Source organism: Phalacrocorax aristotelis, chromosome 1, assembly GCF_949628215.1.
Source record: "Phalacrocorax aristotelis chromosome 1, bGulAri2.1, whole genome shotgun sequence".
Taxonomy (NCBI): Eukaryota; Metazoa; Chordata; class Aves; order Suliformes; family Phalacrocoracidae; genus Phalacrocorax; species Phalacrocorax aristotelis.
In genome coordinates this window covers 133559333-133580134 of record NC_134276.1, presented here as the reverse complement: position 1 = coordinate 133580134, position 20802 = coordinate 133559333, and the positions used below count along the sequence as shown (strand labels likewise).

Genomic DNA, 20802 nt, shown 5'->3' with positions numbered 1-20802 from the left:
AAGTGGGGTGGGTTTGTATCTGTGACTGCTGGAATTTTTCTTTCTGGAAAAAATGCAAATATAATACATATGCTCAGACCTTAACTATTTTTCTTTCTTCACCTGTCAGAGCCAGCATTCATGATCTTGTTTTGGGAAAAGCTTTATATGGGACTCTGTTGTAGCCTTAGCACACACCAAAAGTGAAGGAAATGGGTTGTTCCTGAAGCAAACGTCTAACCACTTATTTTTCCCTTAGTTGTCCTAGTAGCACCTGTACTAATTATAAACCCAGCTTCCAGGATTCAGAGTGATATCACTGTCTCTGACACAGCCTTTTAACCTGTGTTAAGAAGACTGGTCACTGTCCTACCATGGTATTTTGGATGCATAGTGGGAACCATCACAGCAGTCATATTTGCCATTTATAGCTTTGAAATGAGGCCCCGGAGACCAACTTCAAAATCAAACAACCTAATTTGTGCTACTGAAACTATTCTTTCTTATTTAAGTGAAAGGGTACCATCTGGGCGAATCAATCAGTGTTTACAGTGATCCTTAGGGGCTGTATTTCCCACAGCTGTCTATTTTTGCATTGGCAGAACTGCATGGAAAGGGGACTGGAACTAATGCACCAGAGATATGTATGTCAGTCATTAAACTGGTGACTGTGGAAAACTGAATTGGAAGTGTTGACTCAGAAATACAAAAATTCTTCATGTTTAGGAGAAAGATCTCAGAGCTGATATTAAGAATGGGATTTCAGAAAGCCAACAAAATGCAGGTAAGGGAAGGAACTAATGTGTGAAGTAGCTGACAAGGTACCTAACTAGTGACATAGATATGCTGTAAAAGTTGTCCTAAGGTCCAGGTAAATGGCGTGGAAAGAGAAACCTGCTTTCACACAGAACACAGAGTTTTCCTCTGTAAACACATGGGATGGGGACAGAGGAGTGCTCAACAGCAATATAATAGGTAAACATTCAAGGGCAATATCTAGATTCAAATCCTTTGTTGTCATTGTTTCAAGCCAGTGTCTGAATCTAGGCAAACCAACTCTCTATTGTACTGTGTCGTAAGGTATCTCAAAGTGATTAATGTTCTTCGGCTGTATAAAAAAATACAAATTTATAGCCTAGACCTTTCACATGGGACAGATTCTGTCTGACCAATAAATATTTAATACAAAGCAAAATAATTTCAAGAGGAAAGAAAATCTGACCCACAACATCCTTTTATACACAAGTGGTTAAGTCAAGGCCAAAGCAAGCAAGTAGAGGGATAAAATCTAGTCTGCTAATTTCCAGCTGAGTATTTTACTTCTAGGACTTCTAAGTGTGGGAAGTTGGAGGGAGAGACTTCACCACCTAATCCTGGCAGTGGGTTTATTGGGAGGTTGGACTTCCTATGCACACCTGAGAAATTTGACTGGTAAACACCTACAGAACAAATCTAGTCAAGACTTTAGGCACCAAGCTGCTTATCATTCTTAAGGTTTAGACTATTCTGAACATGGATATTAGCAGAAACATATTTGTCAGGATCATCTTACCAGTAATAATGTGAAAGCACAAAGTTCTAAGCATCTTAATGATTGCTCAAATTTGCCTTGGGTACTTGAAAAATCAATTAAGCATTTATATCCCTTTGTGAATCTACCTCCTGTGAATCCACTCAGAAGCTATGACACCCAGTTTATTGTCTCTTCTTGACCTTACCTGGAGTGGAGATCTAGAAAGGGGATATCAAATGGAGACAAATATACTGATGTCACAGAAAAAGAAATATAAGATCCATGAGGGTGTATTGAGTCAGAAGGATCCTGATGAAGTTGTAAAAATAAAGGTATCAAAATGTCCTGCTGAGGCTTTGAGCATAATATGACCCAGGCAATCATCAGTTCACTGCTGTGATAGGCTTACTTTCTTCTCGGTGGGAATGATTATCTGTGACATGGGCTTCATGAGTTTGGTATCCAGGAACATATGAAAGCTACATCTGAGGGCGTATAAGGCAATTTTTTTGAAAAAATGCAGTACTACTATCTGTGAGACCAGACCATGGAGCATTGCTACATCCTAACAGGCTATTATACAAAGCTGGACCAGCATATTCAGATATTGTATGCCCTATGTACGTAGGAGACATACGAACACATTTACAGCCATATCCCATAACTGCACCATTCCCCACAAATGACATGAATATCCTTTTAGACAGCTATTTTGGGATTTGTGTTACTCTGAAATTGCAAAATGTGGAAAAAATATTATTAGCTAGGTTAATATTTACAATAACAAAACATGCTGAGAATTGCTTCAGTAAATACAAATATGTTTTTAAAGAAAAAAAAAGACAGTATTACACCTACAATAAAAAATGTTCAGCAAAAATATTGCTTTTTGTGAAAAAAAGTAAATTTGTTTGAATCCCCTAACTATCATCCTGTCAGGAAAAAAAGCCATGATGAAATGTAGAAAACATGACCTTTTTTTTGTCTAGATTTCTCCAATTTATTTAAAAATTAGTGACACATTTGCCAGCTTCCAGTCATAGGTATCAAGGACATTTTACATGAGAAGTTACATACTCTTGTCTGTAAGCCAGCTGTTACAGACTTGTGTTGTCATAGAATTTTTATTTGAAAAAGATCTGATAATGGCAGAGTATAGGATGCTGATACCCTGAACTGACTAGGTAGAGTTGTAGAGTTGTAGCTTCTTTAATAGTCAGCCATGAACCTCTTTGCATAAGGCAACTACCTCTCCTCTGAAAGGATTTGCTCAAAACAATTATTGATTTGGTGGTCTTGCTCAGGCAGTAACTCAAAGCCCAGGAAAATTTGGAATTTCAGCAGTTCACTGCTCACTAAAAGGCACTTTCAGATCAAGGGGATGACAGAAAGTCAGTAAATAGAATATTAGACTATCATAGACTTAATATCACTGTAAGGTCAGCAGATCGACACAGGCTGCCTTCTAGGATAAAGGTGAGGGCGAGAGAAGAAATGGATTTGTAGAAAGCAAAAGAAAGATAATTTGGGATTGAGGCCTGTCCCTAGGACACTGAGGTAGAAGGCAAGACATAAGACTCATTTATTTAGGGGGAAAAAAGCAAACCCACTTTACTGTGGACAAAATAGCTTTACTTTCCTTATACAGGCCACTGTCAAACAACCTTCATAGCTAGGACACAGAGATCAGTGCTCCCAGAGCCTCAATGCCCTGTAGTGATCCAGAAGCCACACAAGCCGGCAGGGAATAATCTTAGCCCACCTGGGAATAATCTGAAACTGAACACCCAATGGGAATAAAACCTAGGCTGCCAGGGTCTCAAAGAAAAGGCTCCAGAGGGGACAAAAATGTCAAGAGAAGCCTCCCTTCCTAGCCTCCTTTAGCCTTCCTAAGGTCAGACTCCTTAAGAGAAGCCACTGTACTCTGTTCCAGATGAAAAATATTAAAAAATAACCTGATAAGCAAGAATCTGGAGAAGTCAGTTCTTCACCAGAAGAGCAGGGAGCAAGGACACTTAATATAGAATAGAATTACCAAGGGAATTTATTCTCTCATATTAGCTGTCTGGTGCCTGCGTAAAGGACTTTTGATAGTCAGGAAAGCAGGGTTTATATATCTTACAATACAGTTGTTTAGAACAATCAAATTGCTCATGTTAAGGGGCAGGCAAATTGGTTACTATTGCTTGCATAATCAGTATGTGCTTGTCCCATGCAGGATCGATATGTGCTTGTCTAATGCAGGTGGTGTAGACATATGGTCAGTGGTGTGTGTTAATCTTCACTGTTCTAAACCAATGTTCCTGTGCAGGTAGAGTGGTTTTACACTGGATTCTGGTCAGTTTCTGTTCTGGCCATGGTTATATGCCTGGTTTCTTAGTAAAATCTACTATTTTATTGTTGGTATGGCATGTTCTTAGCTGGTAGGAGCTGGCTTGGGTTGGTTCTTCAGGTCATGTCAACACTGAAGTAAAAGCTCATAGTACCAGGTAGTGTTCATTCTTCTAAGCAAGTCATATTGTAGTTAGTGCCTTGCCTTTCACAAACCCCACCAAAGATCACAGTCTTTCCAGCCTGCCAGCTCCTCTCTCAAGGGCTGTCTGCTAAGATATACAAGGAACTGGCCTGGAGGGAAGCAACGCAGGGCAAGCTTGGCCTATAGCGGAAACAGCCAAGCACGCTCAAACACTTCTCTGGACTGATAGGCCTGTCACTGGTGACCAGGCCAGCAAGGTCTTCCCAAGATTCTGGTTTGCAGCCTAACTGGACTGCAAGGAAGGCTGGACTTTGGAGGAGCTAGCTTTGGAGATGGTCCAGGCAGGATCTGCAAAGACCATGTTCTCAGACTTAGAACATGCTGAGCATAAGGAACAGTGATTTCAGTTGTTACCAGACTCTCTGAACTCCAACACAAACCATAGACATGTAGAGTATTGCTGAGAACCACCACACTTAGTCCCAGCCTCTGGTTTCCTGTGCAAGTTTGGATTGCCTGGCGCACCATCCAACAAGAAAGGGAAGACTGCTGGTCCATCAGACTGACTCTCTGCTCATAACTGTGTGCATGATCATCCAGAATAGCTGTAGGAGAGCACTAGACAATGATGCAAAGGCCAGACCATGATGAAGTTTCTCCCAAGCACTCCTGGTAAGGGTTCACATAGCATAGCATCCCAAAGTGTGCTGATGAGCAGTCATCTGGCTCAGAGCCCACCACCAGGTAACATGGTAATGCAGACACAATATGTCTGAGGTAGAATGGACCACAGCAGAGACAAGGAGGCCAGGGCTGCCTGCAACATAGAGTTCCTATCAAGGCAGATTGCACAGAGTGACTGCCTATTAGCCTATCAGGCTAGGGACCATATATTAATCCGTTAGTTTGCATTGGTTGTGGAAAATGGTTTTGGAATTCTCACCTTTCTCTTTTGCTCCTGAGCTTGAAAACTCCCCAACAAGATAGAATTTTTCCCTCCATCATGGTATGTTTAATGAATTCATGTGCCATTCTTGCAGAAAGACCATTAAAATTGTCTCTGAGCATTCCATTATTATCACAAAAGCTTCATAGCTAGCCATGAGCACAACAAACACCTGTTCTGCTTACCATTGAGTGAGGTCTGAAAACCAACACCACTCCCTAGCCCAGAACCCAGCTTACTGCCTGCCTACAGAGGCCTTGGACTGTTCCTTAAAGAGGATTTATCTTGTTCTGGAACTCCTGTTTAGATACTCAAGACAGTTGCTAAGCTGTTCCACTACATAGTTAAATAGATCAAAGGTGCCATGTCAGCTTGGTCCTTGACCTCACCACAAGGTTTCTAAACTTTCACATTTGTCTCAAGAACAGTCTTGTGTTTATCTGAAGTTGCAGTTGAAGGTAGTTTTTCCTCTGAGCCAGAGAATACTCAGTCAAGGATGCAAACTGTTGCAGTTGCAGACAGAAATCTTTCAACCACATCCATGTTCATATTGTTGATTGTGAAACCAGAAAACACCTCACTGCAAGCAGGCTACATTAGCTACTGTAGGAGATGTATCCTTTCCCTCATCTGTATTTTGTGCACAGACAAGTGTCTGCTATGTCCTTCTCTCCAAGCAGCCACAAAATCAACTCTAAGGGTGCAACAGCTGTACCGTGTATTTTGCATGAACAAGTCATATACATATATAGACACACACATATATATTTGAGTGCCCTGTACAATCTTGCTGAGAAGTACAGGAACAAGTTCACCATTTTTGCTTCCTTTTCTACAGCTGTTTATTGTTCACTTAATTATACTTTGTGAAAACTGTTACTCCTTTTATGCAGGAAGTGAGCTGCAGTGCATGATTCTGTATCAGCAGCATTAGAGTTTCTTTCTTTGCTTTGCTGAGGTGTAAATAGAAGCTTAAACATAGTATTTTTATTAATAGATCAATGGCATTTTCAGAAGTAAATTAAATGAAAGTTGAAGACGGCATTAAAAGCTAGATTACAGCCATGCCAGTTGTTCTCTCTGCCTGGCACGTTGGAACCTAATGAACAGATGCAGGTGAGATCCAACTATGTACGGTCCTTAGAGGCATGCAAAGTCTATACCTTGCAGAAGTAGCTCAATGACATTTCCCATAAAATCTACTGTATTTCTAGGATGACATCTCCCTGCTCTTCTCTGTACAAGGACTGAATTATTGTCTTAGTAATGCTAATGGGATCTGAGAGGGGGTCCAATCAATGTCTGTATTTTGGCAAAGTAAGGTAGCCTTGTGTGATTGGCAAAGACCTTGAGCTGGCCTTTCCTGAATGACACTCTGCCTTTAAAATGCTCCCAAAAGCCTTTTTGCACCAATCCAGTACTCACTAAGTAGGAGAGAAAGCCTTTAGATGAGCTAGCAGGAGACTGTTGAAATGAGAACAATCAATTTGTAAATATGTTCCATGAAATATCACTAGCACTTTTTCTAACAACAAATGCAAAGCAGAATCTGCAGAGCAGTAGTGCATCTCACCCAGCAACACAACAAAAAGTACCTCCCAGGCAAGCAACTTGCACTGCCTCCCTAGTAACTGAATGAACACTGTCACTGCAAGGAGACTGCAATGTTGCCGATACAGACCTGTGCACTACAACTCACTCGAATAAAAATGCCTCACTCATTAATGCCTAGACTGAGCCGCATTTCACCCTAGTTTTGCTTCGGAATTCAGCATCGCCTTCCTTTTGCACACGTCATTATTATTTTTTTTTTAAAGGTGCCTCTCCTAACTAACTACTGGCTCTGGATGTGGAATCCCTGCTGCCCTCTGCTGCCCGTTTCGGCTTTTTTATTATCTGCAAAAAGACAATGTTACTAGCTGAAGGGTCTGTCTATCATGTGGCAGAGGCACATAACTTTGAATAGATTTCTAGTCCTATATCCCTTGTTTTTTAAAGTGCTTAGTCTAGGGTTCTCCACATCTTCCTGTATGCATTTGTACACCAGTTAGTTAGCACAAAAGGCAAAAAACTTATAGTATCATGTTGTTACATTTGTTTTCACCTGAAGTCGAATTCTCAAAATGAGCTTTGAGATTATTCTTTTCTATGGTTCTGACCGGCTGATCAAAACAAACTACATATTAATCAATAAAAGTCTTCTAAAAGGTTGGGGGTTGTTGCTCTGGTGGCATTTATGCAAGACCACCCTGACTTAGTCTAAACTCACCTTAGATAGTCCAGATGAAATTGATCAGGATGACATTTCTTTACAGCAACTTCATTCACTAAAGAAAAACTGGCTGTTGTGTTTTAATGTTCCGAGATTATTATTTGACCAGTTGCAGCCACAATTTTCCAGTGTGTAAAACCCACAGAGCTGTCCTAGGAAAGGAATTGCACTTACAGACAAAAATGTAGTTATTGTACCAGAATTTACCACCAATATTAGCTTTAAGAAAAAATATGACAACAACTTTAGAAACCTAGTGATAAGGACATTAATGTTGAGTTTTTCAGGGAGAAATAAGAGCAAGGGAGGAAGGCCATTTCTTCCCACATGAAAAGCAAAGTTAGTCCAAAAGACAGGCAGAATCCTCACTAATGAGGCCACAGTCCCACAGTACCCAAGCAGGGTTGGTGACAATGAGAGGTTCCATCAACTGATCATCAGATAAATAGAGTGACAAGTCAAGTCCATATTCCATCCATGAACCAAATCAACAAGCCAGAAACAACAGAGGTAAAGACTAGGCACTACCTACGAAATAGCTTAGACAGAGAATATGTGCCTAGGTTTGAGCTCAAATTTGAGCTTTAAAGCTCCTTGGGGCAATGGACAGGGACTGTGTTGTTGGAGTGTGCAGGTGAGGGTGTTCAGGGAAATTAAGGCTTACTGGTGCACTCAGGACCCTGACTGTCTTGGTGAAAAGAGTACAGCTTCAACAACCATCACAGAGGAAATCATAGACTCATAGAAAAAAAAGACTTTTTTGAAAACTAGCTTAATTTTTCACAGTGCAGCATCACACTGCATCACCAGGATAATGCTGACTTTAAACAGAGCGCACCATTGCTTCAAGATACATTCTGTAGCACAGAGAAGACCAGCAGGGTAGTAGTTAATGACTAATCACAGTCGCTTAGAATTCATGACTATCCCTGTAATGCTAGTGACATGAAAGGTAGTTTCAAAATCCTTTCTTTACTGAGTTCAGTTGGTTGAAGTAAATAAACCTACTCTGAACTGTGCAGTGCTACTAAGTACCCTTAATGAGAGAGGGTCAGTACTTTCCAAGCTTTTTTTTCTCCTAGACCTTCTACAATTTTTATACACAATGCTTTTATACCTAGTCTTCTAGTAAATGGTATTCATGTGAAGCATCAGCTGGGGGTCAGCGGTGGCTGACTCCCATACCGGCATGTTTGTGCTTTGGGATGCTTGGATGTTAAGCAGCATCCTGTTCTGTTAGTTAACAATACCACTTCTGTCTGCTGGGTGGTACTGTTCAATTACAGAAATGTAAAGTGGTGTCCTCTGGCCCCAGCATGTGTTTTTTGAAAGAGGCACTCCTAAATCACATGCTTTATGTGATTTTACACCCACAGCGAACTAAAATTCCGTGCTCTCTTGAAAGAAGTAGAGAAACGCTAGACCATCCACATGTTATCTTCAGCCTCTGAACCTGTAGGCAGGTTTCAGCTCAAATAAAATTTTATTACTCAAACACCTCTCTATTCTCTTGAGATCCAGTTCAAAAGTACACTCCCTTCTCCAAGTTCTTTTTCCTATCTTTTTCATAGATCTTATCCTCTCTGTTCACATCCTGGACTCTAAAACATACAAACTGGGGGACGAGAGGCTGGAGGACATCCCTGCAGAAAGAGATCTGTGGGTTCGGGCTGATGGAAAGTTGATTATGAGTCAACAGTGTGCCCTGGCAGGCAAAAGGCACAACTTTGTCCTGGGGTACCTCAAGCACAGCACACCTAGCCAGCTGAGGGAGGTGATTGTCCCAGTCTACACTGCACTGGTGTGGCCCCACCTCGAGTATTGTGTGCTGTTTTGGGTGCCTTTCTATAACATCAAACTCTTAGAGTGTGTCCAGAGAATGGCAACCAAGGTGGTGAAAGGTCTTGAGAACAAGAGGTCACTTGGTTTGTTCAGCTTAGAGAAGAGGCGGCTGAGGGGTGACCTCATTGAAGTTTATAACTTCCTTAAGGCGGGCAGTGGAGGGGGAAGTGCTGATCTCCTCTCTCTGGTGACCAGCAACAGGACATGAGGAAATGGAATGAAGCTGCATCAGCGGACATTCAGATTGGACATTTGGAAAAGGTTCTTCACTGAGAGGGTGGTCATTCACTGGAACAGGCTCCCCAGGGAAGTGGTCACGGCACCAAGCCTGTCAGCATTCAAGGAGCATCTGGGCAACACTCTTAGTCATATGATTTAGTTTCAGGTGGTCCTGCAAGAAGCACAGAGTTGGACTCAGTGACACTTACGGGTTCCTTCCAACTTGAGACATTCTATGATTCTATGATTCTAATAAACACTCAGGAAGATAAGCAAAAAAGCTGAGATGATTACAATAGATCATCCCCCAACATGACAAACAGAAGCCGTTGTTCATTGCTACTGTTACCTTCAAGGTGCTTACGCACCTTCCGCAGGAGTGCTGTCTAATACGTAGGAGTTATATGATTTTTGTGTTACGCTGTGGTTAAATCTGGGTGATTTCCCACCCCACACCCCCAGTGTCTAGCAGATTTACTGAACAACTGCATTTCAACAATTTCTGGAGGCATTTTCAAGTTTAGCTTTAGTTTCCTGCATAGTTTCTGAAGGATTTTCTTTCTTTTTCCACCTTTATGCTTGGTGAGAGAACAGCTTCAGTCACAGACTGCAAGAGCAAGGGTAGCAAAAACCCATCCCTACTATGGGATACTCATTGTTAAAGGCCTCATACTCTGGGGAATGGCATATGTCCACTTTTAACATACATCAGTTGGGTTGCTGCTAAAAGGGGAAGTCTTTCCTGTCCCTCCCCAGCCTGCACATCCTCTCCCTTCCCATCCGTCTTCCAGCTGTAGCATTTATACAGCTCCATAAAGTCCATAAAGTCTCTTACATGTACTCCAAAATTTTACATATAATTTTTGCTGAATTAGTTTTCAGCCCGATCAGTTCCTTGATCCAGGTCACTGCACAAATCTTTGTTGCCACTACAGGAAAGGTGATGAGGACATAAAACTCTGGGCAGAGAAAAAAGAGAGTAAAATTATCGATCCTGGTAGAGGTTTGTATCCCTGTGGGGTTCAAATGTTTGTGGCACCACAGCCTTAGAAACAGTTCCTATGTTGCACTACAGTGATTTTGAACTGTTTTCTACGACAAATATATTGTTACCACCAGGTTCCTCAGCATGCCAGTCTGTGCATGGGAGATGGAATGATTGAAAGGAGAAATAATGTTTCCTGTTGAGATGTCTTACAAGTAATTAAGCATTCCCTGGGGAAGAAACTGGCACCCAGGCTATAGACTGGGACCCAGGAACTACCAGGCTATAGACCTGTTCTGTTCATGAAACACTTCTTCTGCTACCAGCTTTATGTATCTAGCCATTCATTTCCTTCTCTGAAGAGCACATGAAATAATTAAGTGGAGTGTTTCACACTAAAAAAAATTGTTTTAACATTTCCCACGTTCTTCTTCTCTCAGAAAGAAAATAAGTAATTTTATTCTAATTCAAACTAAATTTGTAGGTTTCCTTTTCTACTCATTTTTCAGCTAAACTGAAACTTCAGTCATTTCTATAACCTCGAGCTCAGAGATACTGTACTTTGACATAAGGTGGCGCAAGCTGCCCAGTTTGGGAGCCAAAGAGAAACAGTCTTTTGGTACCCTACATTCTTCTACGGAATCTCAGCTCTATTCCCTTTCAGCTTCTTGAGGGTATTTAACCTTCACAGCTCTGCCTTTCAACTCGAGTCTTACTGTCCTTATTTTTCTGCTGGACTTTCTACTGGACAAGTTGTAGGTGTTGGGATCTTTTTAGCAGGGTAATTTTGCTTAAAACCCAGGGCACTTAGGAAATGTAACTTCTGCTCCCATATACATAACTATTGGCCTCTTTGCTCCGCCTGAGCGTAAGCATGCAACAGAAAATAAAGCTTTTTGAAATCTTATGCAGCTTTCTGGAGTCATTCTTCAGATGAGCACGCCACCTGAATATAGCACAGATCTGATCTAAGCATGGAATACTTCCACACACTCTTATTGAAGCAACAAAACACTGGGATAATTGCAGTTTATTGGAGGCCCTCTTCCTTCCAAGTCAAACAGACAATAGAGAAAAAAGTACAATAGCACTTTTCCTATATTGTTCCAACAAGAGTTTGCAGTTCCTGTTGTTCACAAATCCAGCAGAAGTTAGAAATCTCATGACATTCATACTTTCTAGGAAGTTCATAGGACTTTAGTAACAACATGCACAAGATAAATATACATCTCTCTCACTTATGGCTGTACACTTCTCTTCCTACGCCATGTCTGTGGGGCTCATGAATTTTATTTTCCATCTTTGGAACTTCAGAAACCCTATAGTGTCTCATGATCCAGTAAGCTTCAAATTAATTTACTAGTTCTGGGCATTCAGGCAAAAAGCTAGCAGCCAGTATTGAGCATAACCCAGCTGGACTACAGGTCTAAGCAGAATTGACTAAATATACCCAAAGTGCCCAGTCCTAGCATGGAACTAGGCTTATTGTAAAACCAGTCAAATTCCCAGACAGCACTTCTCCTTTCAAATATTTGCCAAATCCTGATCGACAGCACAAATGGCTGGTTTTCCTTCTGGGTGTTAACGTTATGAACACCAGAACTCAGTCTGTGTGATGAGTGTGTCAAAATGCTTGATTACATAGGTAGACTGCTAGCAAATGGATAGACAAACAGAGATTTAGATTGTAGCTCCAGTGAACTGGCACCAGCCTAGCTGTTTCTTCACCTTTGAGGCTGTCATGAAAATTTGCCCCTGGCCCATGCCAACTGAGCAGAGATGTTAGGATGCAAAGTATAGAATTACAAGGGTAAATATTTATTCATGTGCATGAGGTGTCACAGCCAAATTGGGGCAACCCGAATGTGGTTTTACACACAGTTCTTATACCCTTCAAACCTTCAGGTACTATACAATTTGACTAATCATAGTAAATCTCTGCAAAGCAACTATATTTTTTGCAGCATTCTTGCTGCTTGTCTATTGATCCAGACATCCCTGGAATCAGTCTTGCTCTAGTTACTTATCTATGATACCAGATGATGCTGGGAGAGTTTCAAAGACATGGGTTAGGATGCTGGATTTATCTTGGCTGTCCAGGTGTATCCTTTATGCTTCATGGACAGCTCTAAGCTCTCAAGAAGCAAAGTCTTTATTTCCAGGGCTGGGCTGTCCTTCAGTTTCTTTTACTTGAGCAGGAACAATACTAATGTTTCCAGTAAAATTTCACGATCTCATGACAATACAGTGTATAATGTGAACTAATATATATATTAAAGTTAATACAGTGTCATAATATAAAGACTGATAAGGAAGGGAATTTTCATAACAACTGATACACATACTTAACAATAATAGTCATTAGAAATACAGGTGGGTGCATATCCATCTAATGTAGATGGGGGTTTTCTCCTCTCTGGTTTAGATTTATTTCCATTAAAGCTCAGGGAACAAAGCTCTAAGCAGAAGTGAGTGATGGCAGAAAAGGAACATAGCAGAGAAGTCTGCTCTGTAAGCAGAAGCACACTGCTTATTTCAAGGGACAACTGACACCTCTAAGAAGCCCCCTTGCTTGTAGAAAAATCTCATTATTTGTAATAAAGATTAAAAAATAATAAAAAAATGCATGACTCTATACTAATGGCTGCCAAGAGCCAGTGTAGAGACTATGAAGCTGCAGGGTCTGGTATTTCACACTCCATCTTGGGCTGCCCCTCAGTCCTTTTGCACTTCTGAGCTTCCCTAAATTCTCTTCAGTTAACTCTTAGTAATTTTCTCTAAGCTTCTCCTCTTTCTATGCTGGGCTTTCTTAGGGAGAAAATACCTTTGTACTTCACTAAACACATCAACAAACAAAACAAGACCATACTATATGGTATCTAGAAGGTTATTATAAGGTTTTAATTCATTGATTTGTATGATTATTTTTCAGAAATCTGGGAAGGAAAAAGTGCTATTTTAGACTTTGAAAAGATAAATCTGCCCTTGAAAATTTTATTCACTGAAAATAGTTCTGCTTCAAAACTGCTTGTCAAACATGTTCTCTCACGTATAAATAGCACCCTTCTTACTCTTTCCTCTGCCTGCCATTCCATTTACTATTCCCAGCTCCTCCTTTTCTTCTTCGCTTCCCTTTCTTTCCTTTTCTGTCCTTTATAGTTGCTCTGTGTGTATCTTGCTTTCTCTACCTCTGTCTCCCACCTCACTCACTCTCACCCTTCTTTTTGTCTCTTTTCCTTTGAAACTATTCCCCTTGCCTTAGCCTCATCCCTCCTTTTTATTCTCCTCAGCTATTCTCTCATGGGTGGTTTTCTTCTCTTTGGTTTTTGTGGTCTGCCCTGCACATTCCAACTCTTTTTTTTCTTCAAGACCTAACATGTTTCACACAGTGAGGCGATTATTTATGAAAAGATTTACACTTTGCTATTCTGAACATTGTCTGCACCTTCTTCTTTAGCTTTAAATATTATGGGATTTGTTTGTATGTCTGGATATTTGCAACTCACTATTATATGGAATTCTGCGTCTACAAAATGAATGTCTATGTAAGTTGGAGCACATGACTGTATTTCAGTGGTCTCCAAACTTTTTTGATCATGCACCCCATCAGTAAAAAATTTTAGCATATACCCTGAATATATGTATATTTACTTTTTAATAAATTATATAAATATACTACTGAAGTTCTAATATTTTCTTCCTGCACCCCAATGGGTCATCTTGCACACCCCTTGGAGTGCATACACCCTACTTTGAAGATCACTGATCTATATCATGCAGCCACACTGTTGCATAAGGGATGCTGGCTTTGTCACATTTAAGATTGACCTGAGAATCTGATCCATTCATGGTAGTTAGGGATGGAGAGCTTTTGTTTCTCTGTTTCTGTCATGTCTGGGCTTTGATTGTTTACATTTTGAGAGAGGTGAGTTTTTCTGGTATGATGTGATAATCTGCCTAGTAAAGGCAGGTTTCAGAACGTGGAAAAGTTTTTTAAGACATAAATGCATGCATTGCAAAGTGCTGCAGCATTGAAGAAATAACATTTAAGCATTGTCTTAAAATAAATCCCTAGTAAAGGATTGACTGTTGCCTTGCCTTCCACCAAGGGAGACTATAAACAGGGTTTGGATGTTGCATGTCCAATTCAGAGAAGCAGCTCGCTCATGCTTGGCTTTCATTCCACAAGGAGGAGGGGGAAGAGGTTTTGGGGGGAATATTCCATTACTATAAAAGGGAGGAAGTGTTTCTGCAGCTGTTGAACAAAGCAGCTAGTTAACCTCTTTCCCAAACCCGGTGCAATGGTACAGTCCCACTGCTCCTTTCTAAGGGGCAGATGCTCCTCATAGTACTAAAACGACGAAGAAAGGAAAACAAATGTACAAAAATTTACCACCGAACTGAGTAAGGACCAGATTTGAAGAGGACCTGCGTACTTGCAGTTTCTCCTAAAGTCAATTTCTTTTGGAATCAGGCCGGCGGGAGGTGGGTGGGGAGTGGGGGGGGAAGGGCAGGAGGGAGTTGGAAGGAAAGACGTCTGTTGTAATTGCTGTCTAGAAACCCCCACAGAGAGGATTAAGAAAGAAACTATGTTGTCTGGGAAGATGCAGGTATTTGTGTTTTTCTGCATATATACAGAACTGCTAGAAAAGGCTGTGCTGTGTGGAAACTAGCCCTAGCTTTTTGAACTCTGAGATATGGCACTATCTGCTGGTACTACTTCTTTTAAGCAGAAGTTTATACATTTTATCATGCAGTGAGGTGTCTAATGTGCATTTGTGCTTTCAATGTAAACCACCGGTATGCATACCAGTGGTTTACATTGAAGGGAATCACAGTCACTTTATATTGTATGTAATGTGAAGCTCATACTTCAAACCAAAGGAAGTTTGGCAGCAGAAGCCCAGAATTCTGCTCTGTGTTATCACAGAAGTATTTGTGAATTGTAAGCCCTTGAATTTCTGTTCAGTCCTAAAGGGCACACTCTGCTTGCACCATAGCTCACAGCACCCTCATTTTCAGCCACTTGACTGTGTAACTCACTGAACGGTAGGTACAATCAGAGGGTTATGCAGCATGTTTCATCCTCCAGCATTTCTCTACGCTCAGCCCAGTGATGTTTGCAGATTGAGTAGGTAGCCTCTTGTTCTTGCACTAGCAGGAGACAGGAGCAACCCAGGAAGATGTTTCCAATCCTTTGTTTCTACACTGGAAGCTGAGGTTCTCCTTTGGGAGAACTGAGGAACCCCGGCTGATTCATCCACACCATTGCCAGTTGAGGTGAGCTTTTTTAGTACCTAGAATCAAGGGAGCACCCAGACTCTGTGACATTCGATCTTGAGCATTTGGGAGTGGAGTGCAAGTAAGCACATACATGCTAAGTTTAAGCTAGGTTGCCACAGAACAACAGCAGATGCCATACAGCAGCATGGATTTCAGCAACGTCAAGAGAGACTGACTATGGGAGTACTGTTACTCCTGTACTGCCACACTGTACCTTCTGGCATGGGGCACACACAGCTGCAGTCACACTAGGGCATCCCCACAGAAAGCCTGGCTGCAGCGAGACAGAGTGGCGGAAAAGACACAGGCCAGGCCCGCAGTTCTGATGCTGTGGCGAGGGAAGATACACTCGGAAAATCCCCTTCTGGAACACGCTGGGTAGGGGAAGTGGGAGAGAGCCTGAACACCAAAGACCTGAGTCGAGGACGGAAGCCGGTGCCTCCCAGTAGCCCGCCCAGTGGAGCAGCTATGAGGGGAGGAGGCGGCTCCGCGCCCCGCACCATGCCTGCCCCCCCCCTCGGCTGCGGCAGCCGGTAGAGCTGTCCGTGTCCGCGGCGGCGGGGGCCGAGGGAGCCGGCGCGGGGTGGTGGATGGAGGCGAGGGAGGATGGTGACCACCACGGAAGTGACAGGAGTGGCTGCCGCCGCCTCAGAGTGTGGGATCTCGCAGCGCCCCCATTCCCATTTGCCGTCGCGTTTCGCTGCGCTAGGCTGAGCCCTCTGTATAGGAAATCAGGTCGGGGGGGAGGGGGAGAAGGGGGGGGCTAGAGAGAGGAGGAGGGGCACAGCAAGGAGAGGAGGGAGGAGGGAGAGAGCGGGCGAAAGAGAAGAGCCCAGAGAAAGGGACAAGGCACATCCTAGGAAGCGGGTAGAAGAGAGACTCCTGTAGGAGAGGAACCGTGGGCGGGGAGAGGAGAGGAAGCGTTCGCAGAGAAGGGCCTGGAGAAAGAGCGCAGGGATCGAGACTGCTTCCAAGCATCCGACTTGTTGAAGAGATCGATCGAGGGCCCAAGGCTGTTCCCAGGTCTGGGGGACAAAGCGGCAGTGGGCACAGAGCGAGAGGGACCCGGCGCCAGCCCATCGAGATGGTGTAACTTAGAGCGTGAAAATGGTCTTTGTCCAACTTTTCTGATGCCGGGAAGCAGGTCGGCACGGCTCTAGCGGGAAGAGCTCCTGCGAAAGCTGCTTGAGTAATGCTGGGAAGTGAAGGGGCTGTTGCTGGAGTCCTAAAAAAGGTATTGTGGCGGGCGAGCGGGGGCCGGCGGGTAACGGCATTGTGAGCCTGGCCGAAGAGATCTGAGGAAGAGAGCCATGGTTGAGGCTATCCTCGGGTCTCTGCCATCCGGAGCAGGGGGAGGGGGAATGGGGGGTGAGGGTGTGAGACGGGGAGACACAGAACACACGAATACTACTTCTGAAAGGCATTAAAACTCCTAAGGTTGTGGGGTTTTTCTCCTTTCCTGCTGTCTGCTGTTTAAAGGCTGTTACTGGGACTCCGAGTGCCCGGAAAGACCCTCCCCTAAGCGCCCATCTCCTGTCAGATGCCGCATGGAGAGAAAAGCTGTATGAAATCGGGTCATGGTTTCTTTGCTCACAGAAATTACTATCAAAACTAGATATCTTCCAAACATGCATGGTGTGTTTGGCCTGCTCCTATGCGTGTTGTTTTTCTTTCTCTAGCTCATTGAAGCCGTAGTTAGATGCTGCTTTTGGAAGTCTCTGAAGCAGGAAGGCCGGGGTAAATATATGCTCGTATAGGTCCCTGAGCCTCGAGGAAGGATACAAGGAAGACTTTGTGGCCTTCTCTGTGGGTAGCGTTGTTTAATGCTCTTGTGGGGGGACACATGGCTGTATGAGTGCTTGTGGCAGAGAAGAGCCATGTTAACCTATTTTTCAAGGAGATGATGCAAGTTACTACTACTCATGCTAAATAAATACGTGATTGTGGGAGGGACTGTTGTGATGTGTAATTTTAAATTTGCCTTTCATGGATCCACTGAGATGATTTCACTTACTCTGAAGTTTCTCTTGCTATTACCACATTAATTTGGTTCGGGAGAAGAGTGAATATCACCTGCCTCCCCCACAAGTTCTGGATATAAGAGTAAAGATGGGAAAGCAAATCTTCCAGGGGACATCCTTCATTAGCAGTGATATAAAGTGGTGCAGACGGATGAAGAAGGAGAGAGGGCAAATGGAAACAACAAATTGAAGACAGTGGGAAAAGTAGCTGCTACCAGACACACCTGTTACAGAGACAGATCTGCAGCTTCATCTGGGATGAGCAAGGGAGGCTGCCACCTTCTTTATTATGTAGGTTCTAATCAGAAACATGGAAACTGGATGTGGGTGCACCTCTTGTTTAGTCACAGCTGATCTACCTGACCCGAGCCAGTAATACAAGATTTAGTGACTATTTTTGGGTCTTTCTTCATTCCCAGTTTGAAATAATTGCAATGCTGAGGTTCCTTTGGGAGCAGGAAAGGAAGAGATAATCCACAATCTAATCGTCCTTTTTCTTTGATGTTATCCCATCTATGTGCTTCTATGTACATCTATGTTCCTTTACTGCCTTTTGCATGTATGTCCTCTTAGCCAAATAGCACGTGCAATTTTTAATTCCTTGAAATGTATGTGTGCCCCTGTAGTCACTGAATGTTTTTTCTTGTCTTTTGAGTTCTCTCCTATCTGACTTTATTGCACTTACACTGAGGTGCATGGAATTGTTTGTATGACCATGTGTTTTGGTACTTGGCAATACCATTACTTTGGGGCATTGGAGCTTGTGTGAAGCAGGACTGTATCCTTTCTAATCACTGAAACCCTGCAGAAAGGTGTTTCTTGCTTTGTTCTGAAGTTCTCCTCTCTTCCAAGCTATTTATTTGTGGCAAGAACAGCTAGGGTTTTATAGAAACTGATTTTGGAGGGGGTTGGGGGAGAGATATCTCCTCTCTTTTCTTTTGCCCAAGGCTGCTACTGTCTTCACCGTCCGTATTTGACTTGCAGGCCGACCAATGACATGGTGTAAATGATTTTTGGGGGAAAGGCAGCTGGTGGCTCCAAGGAGACAGCTGCTTATTCTCCAGCATGCTCCCATAGGCTGTCAGCAGATGTGTCTGACAAGAGAGCTGATGCCTCAATCCATGAGAATTGTCTTCTTTATTCCTATACAAATTCACTGTGTACATTCTTCTTTGTGACCAGGTACAGATGGCTTCTCCTTCTCCCCTTTGATACTGCATGTGCTATATGCAGAGAATCATGTAAGAGATCAGTATAGTTTCTCACCCCTTACTTTTGTGCCTCCATTCAGATAGAGTTGCTTTGTGGTCAATTCTTTTTCCTTGGATACCTGTACTGTTATGAGATTTATGCATGCTTTTCCTCTTCAGGAATGCTTCCCTCTATAGGTCTGTTCCCCCTAAAACCTGCTTTTCCTCGTTATCCATATTATCCCTCAGCAGCCCCTGTGCAGAAGGTTCTACTAAAGTCCCTACAGGTGAGTGCATCTAAGTACTTTTAGAGCATATTTAAGGTTACAGGGTTTATTTCTCATTTCTGTGGCCATATTGTGTGCTTACTGCACACACTAACAGTAGAAGATGGAAGAAGTAGAAACTCATATGTATAGTCAAGCTAGATCTTTATGAAGTGGTTTAGCCACCAAAACAGGATGGCAGTGTCACCCAAAAAGAGCACTGTTGTGAAAAAGTCTTTGTTAAGAATATTCCAGATCGGCTGTTCTTGGACATAAACATATAATGATTTTTTTCAAAAAAGGTAAAAGACTGATTTCTGTGAAGAGAAAAGTTGATTAAAGCTTTAGGAGGAAACTGATGAGCCTCCTATAATTTTGTCATTATTTTCTCATATTTTTTCTTAAACCTCTTTTAATATTATATCACTATTATATTTTACTGTTTAAAAAAAACCAAAAAATTTGTATTTTGTTAGGAAGTTTTATATCATCTTACAGAAATACATTCAACATACTTCTTCCAGCTACTGACTCCACAAATCCATCAGTTTTCCAACTCTTTGCAACCATATAATTTAGCTTCTACCTGTTAAGTCTTGGGCTGGACATCCCTCTTCTCTCTATATTTGCTCTCTTTGGCAACCATGCAGTGTCATAGACTTCAGGGGGTGTTCACAAGTATAATTTAAGTGGATTTTGTAAATTTTTGGGATGTTGTACAGCAGCAAGCTAGCTCTCTGTCTCGAGTGGTGCCAACTGTGCTATGTAAACAGACCCCAAAAAGGATAAAAACTCCTTAATTACTCATGTCAATCACATTACTCTGACGTGTGAGCAGCAAATCTGCTCAGTAAGAAAATGCCATTTTGTGTTGTCACTCTTGCGTTTGATTTATACAAGGAGTTTTAAATGTAAAAAAGAGAAGAGCTACACTAGTATTTTCTACTCAGAAGCATGTGTTGTACTTTCAAGAAATATTCCTCTGCCACCGGGAGTAGTATTTCAAGTGTGCTATTAATATATGTGGTGTTTAAAAAAAATTTAAAAGTGCGTACTTTATGGAGGTACTGGCACAATGCTGTATACGGAAGGCACTATGTTGTCTCTTAAATGTCGCCGTGGAGCAGGCTGATGCTCGTGTCGCTGAAGTGCTACTTAAAGATCATTCTTGAGACTACTTCTGAGAAAAGCACCAACTTTGGAAGTCAAGCTCTTCTAGTCACTAGTTTCAAGTTTCCATGCCTTCAGAGGCCCCTGTGTATTCTGCTACTCAGGGCTTGCTTGTCAATGAAATTTTTGTTCAAATGTTTTACATACACACACACCCGCCCATATGCATGCATACATGCACACAACAACCGTTAAAGAGGAGAAAAAATGTGCTATCCTGGGAGTAGAGAAGGTGCTGTACACTATGAGAACACAGCCTATCCAGCCTGCAAACTACAGCCTTACAAATAAAGGCTGGATCCTTAAGGTCTTGGCTCACCTTAGGATGGAAATTGTTACCAGCCCAGACCTGCATATTGAAACATACATGACTTCATTTTCAGACAGGTTTGTTGTTTTTTTTTTTTTCTTCCCAAGCTTGCCAAGTAAACGATTCTTATGCTGATTCTGCAGTTTCCAAGTGCTTTTTTTTCCTCTGTGCCATGTCTGGAAAATATCCGATGTGTCTAAATCATGTAATTAAAACCTAGAAGCTAGAGACTGAGGACTACTGACTCTTTGTAACTTATTTCTGTTTTAGCGTACTGATGTTCCTCTAAGTTACTGTAAAGCTTTCAAAGCTCCCTAAATGACCTAATCT

At 42.2% G+C, this 20802-nt stretch overlaps 1 protein-coding gene across 6 annotated transcripts in view; it reads left to right on the top strand.

Moving 5' to 3' along the window:
- The first annotated feature begins 16032 nt into the window (after positions 1 to 16032).
- LOC142064168 (ephrin type-B receptor 5) overlaps positions 16033 to 20802 on the top strand; it is a 315634-nt gene continuing 310864 nt past the window's right edge. For 5 of the 6 annotated variants that reach the window (XM_075108851.1, XM_075108841.1, XM_075108808.1 and 2 more), the window contains exon 1: positions 16033 to 16250. In XM_075108851.1, coding sequence (XP_074964952.1) covers positions 16106 to 16250 — 145 coding nt within the window. In that variant the 5' untranslated portion in view covers positions 16033 to 16105. Of the gene's footprint in view, positions 16251 to 16441; positions 16750 to 20802 lie in introns of those variants that run through there. The other variant, XM_075108816.1, reaches the window with a different exon arrangement.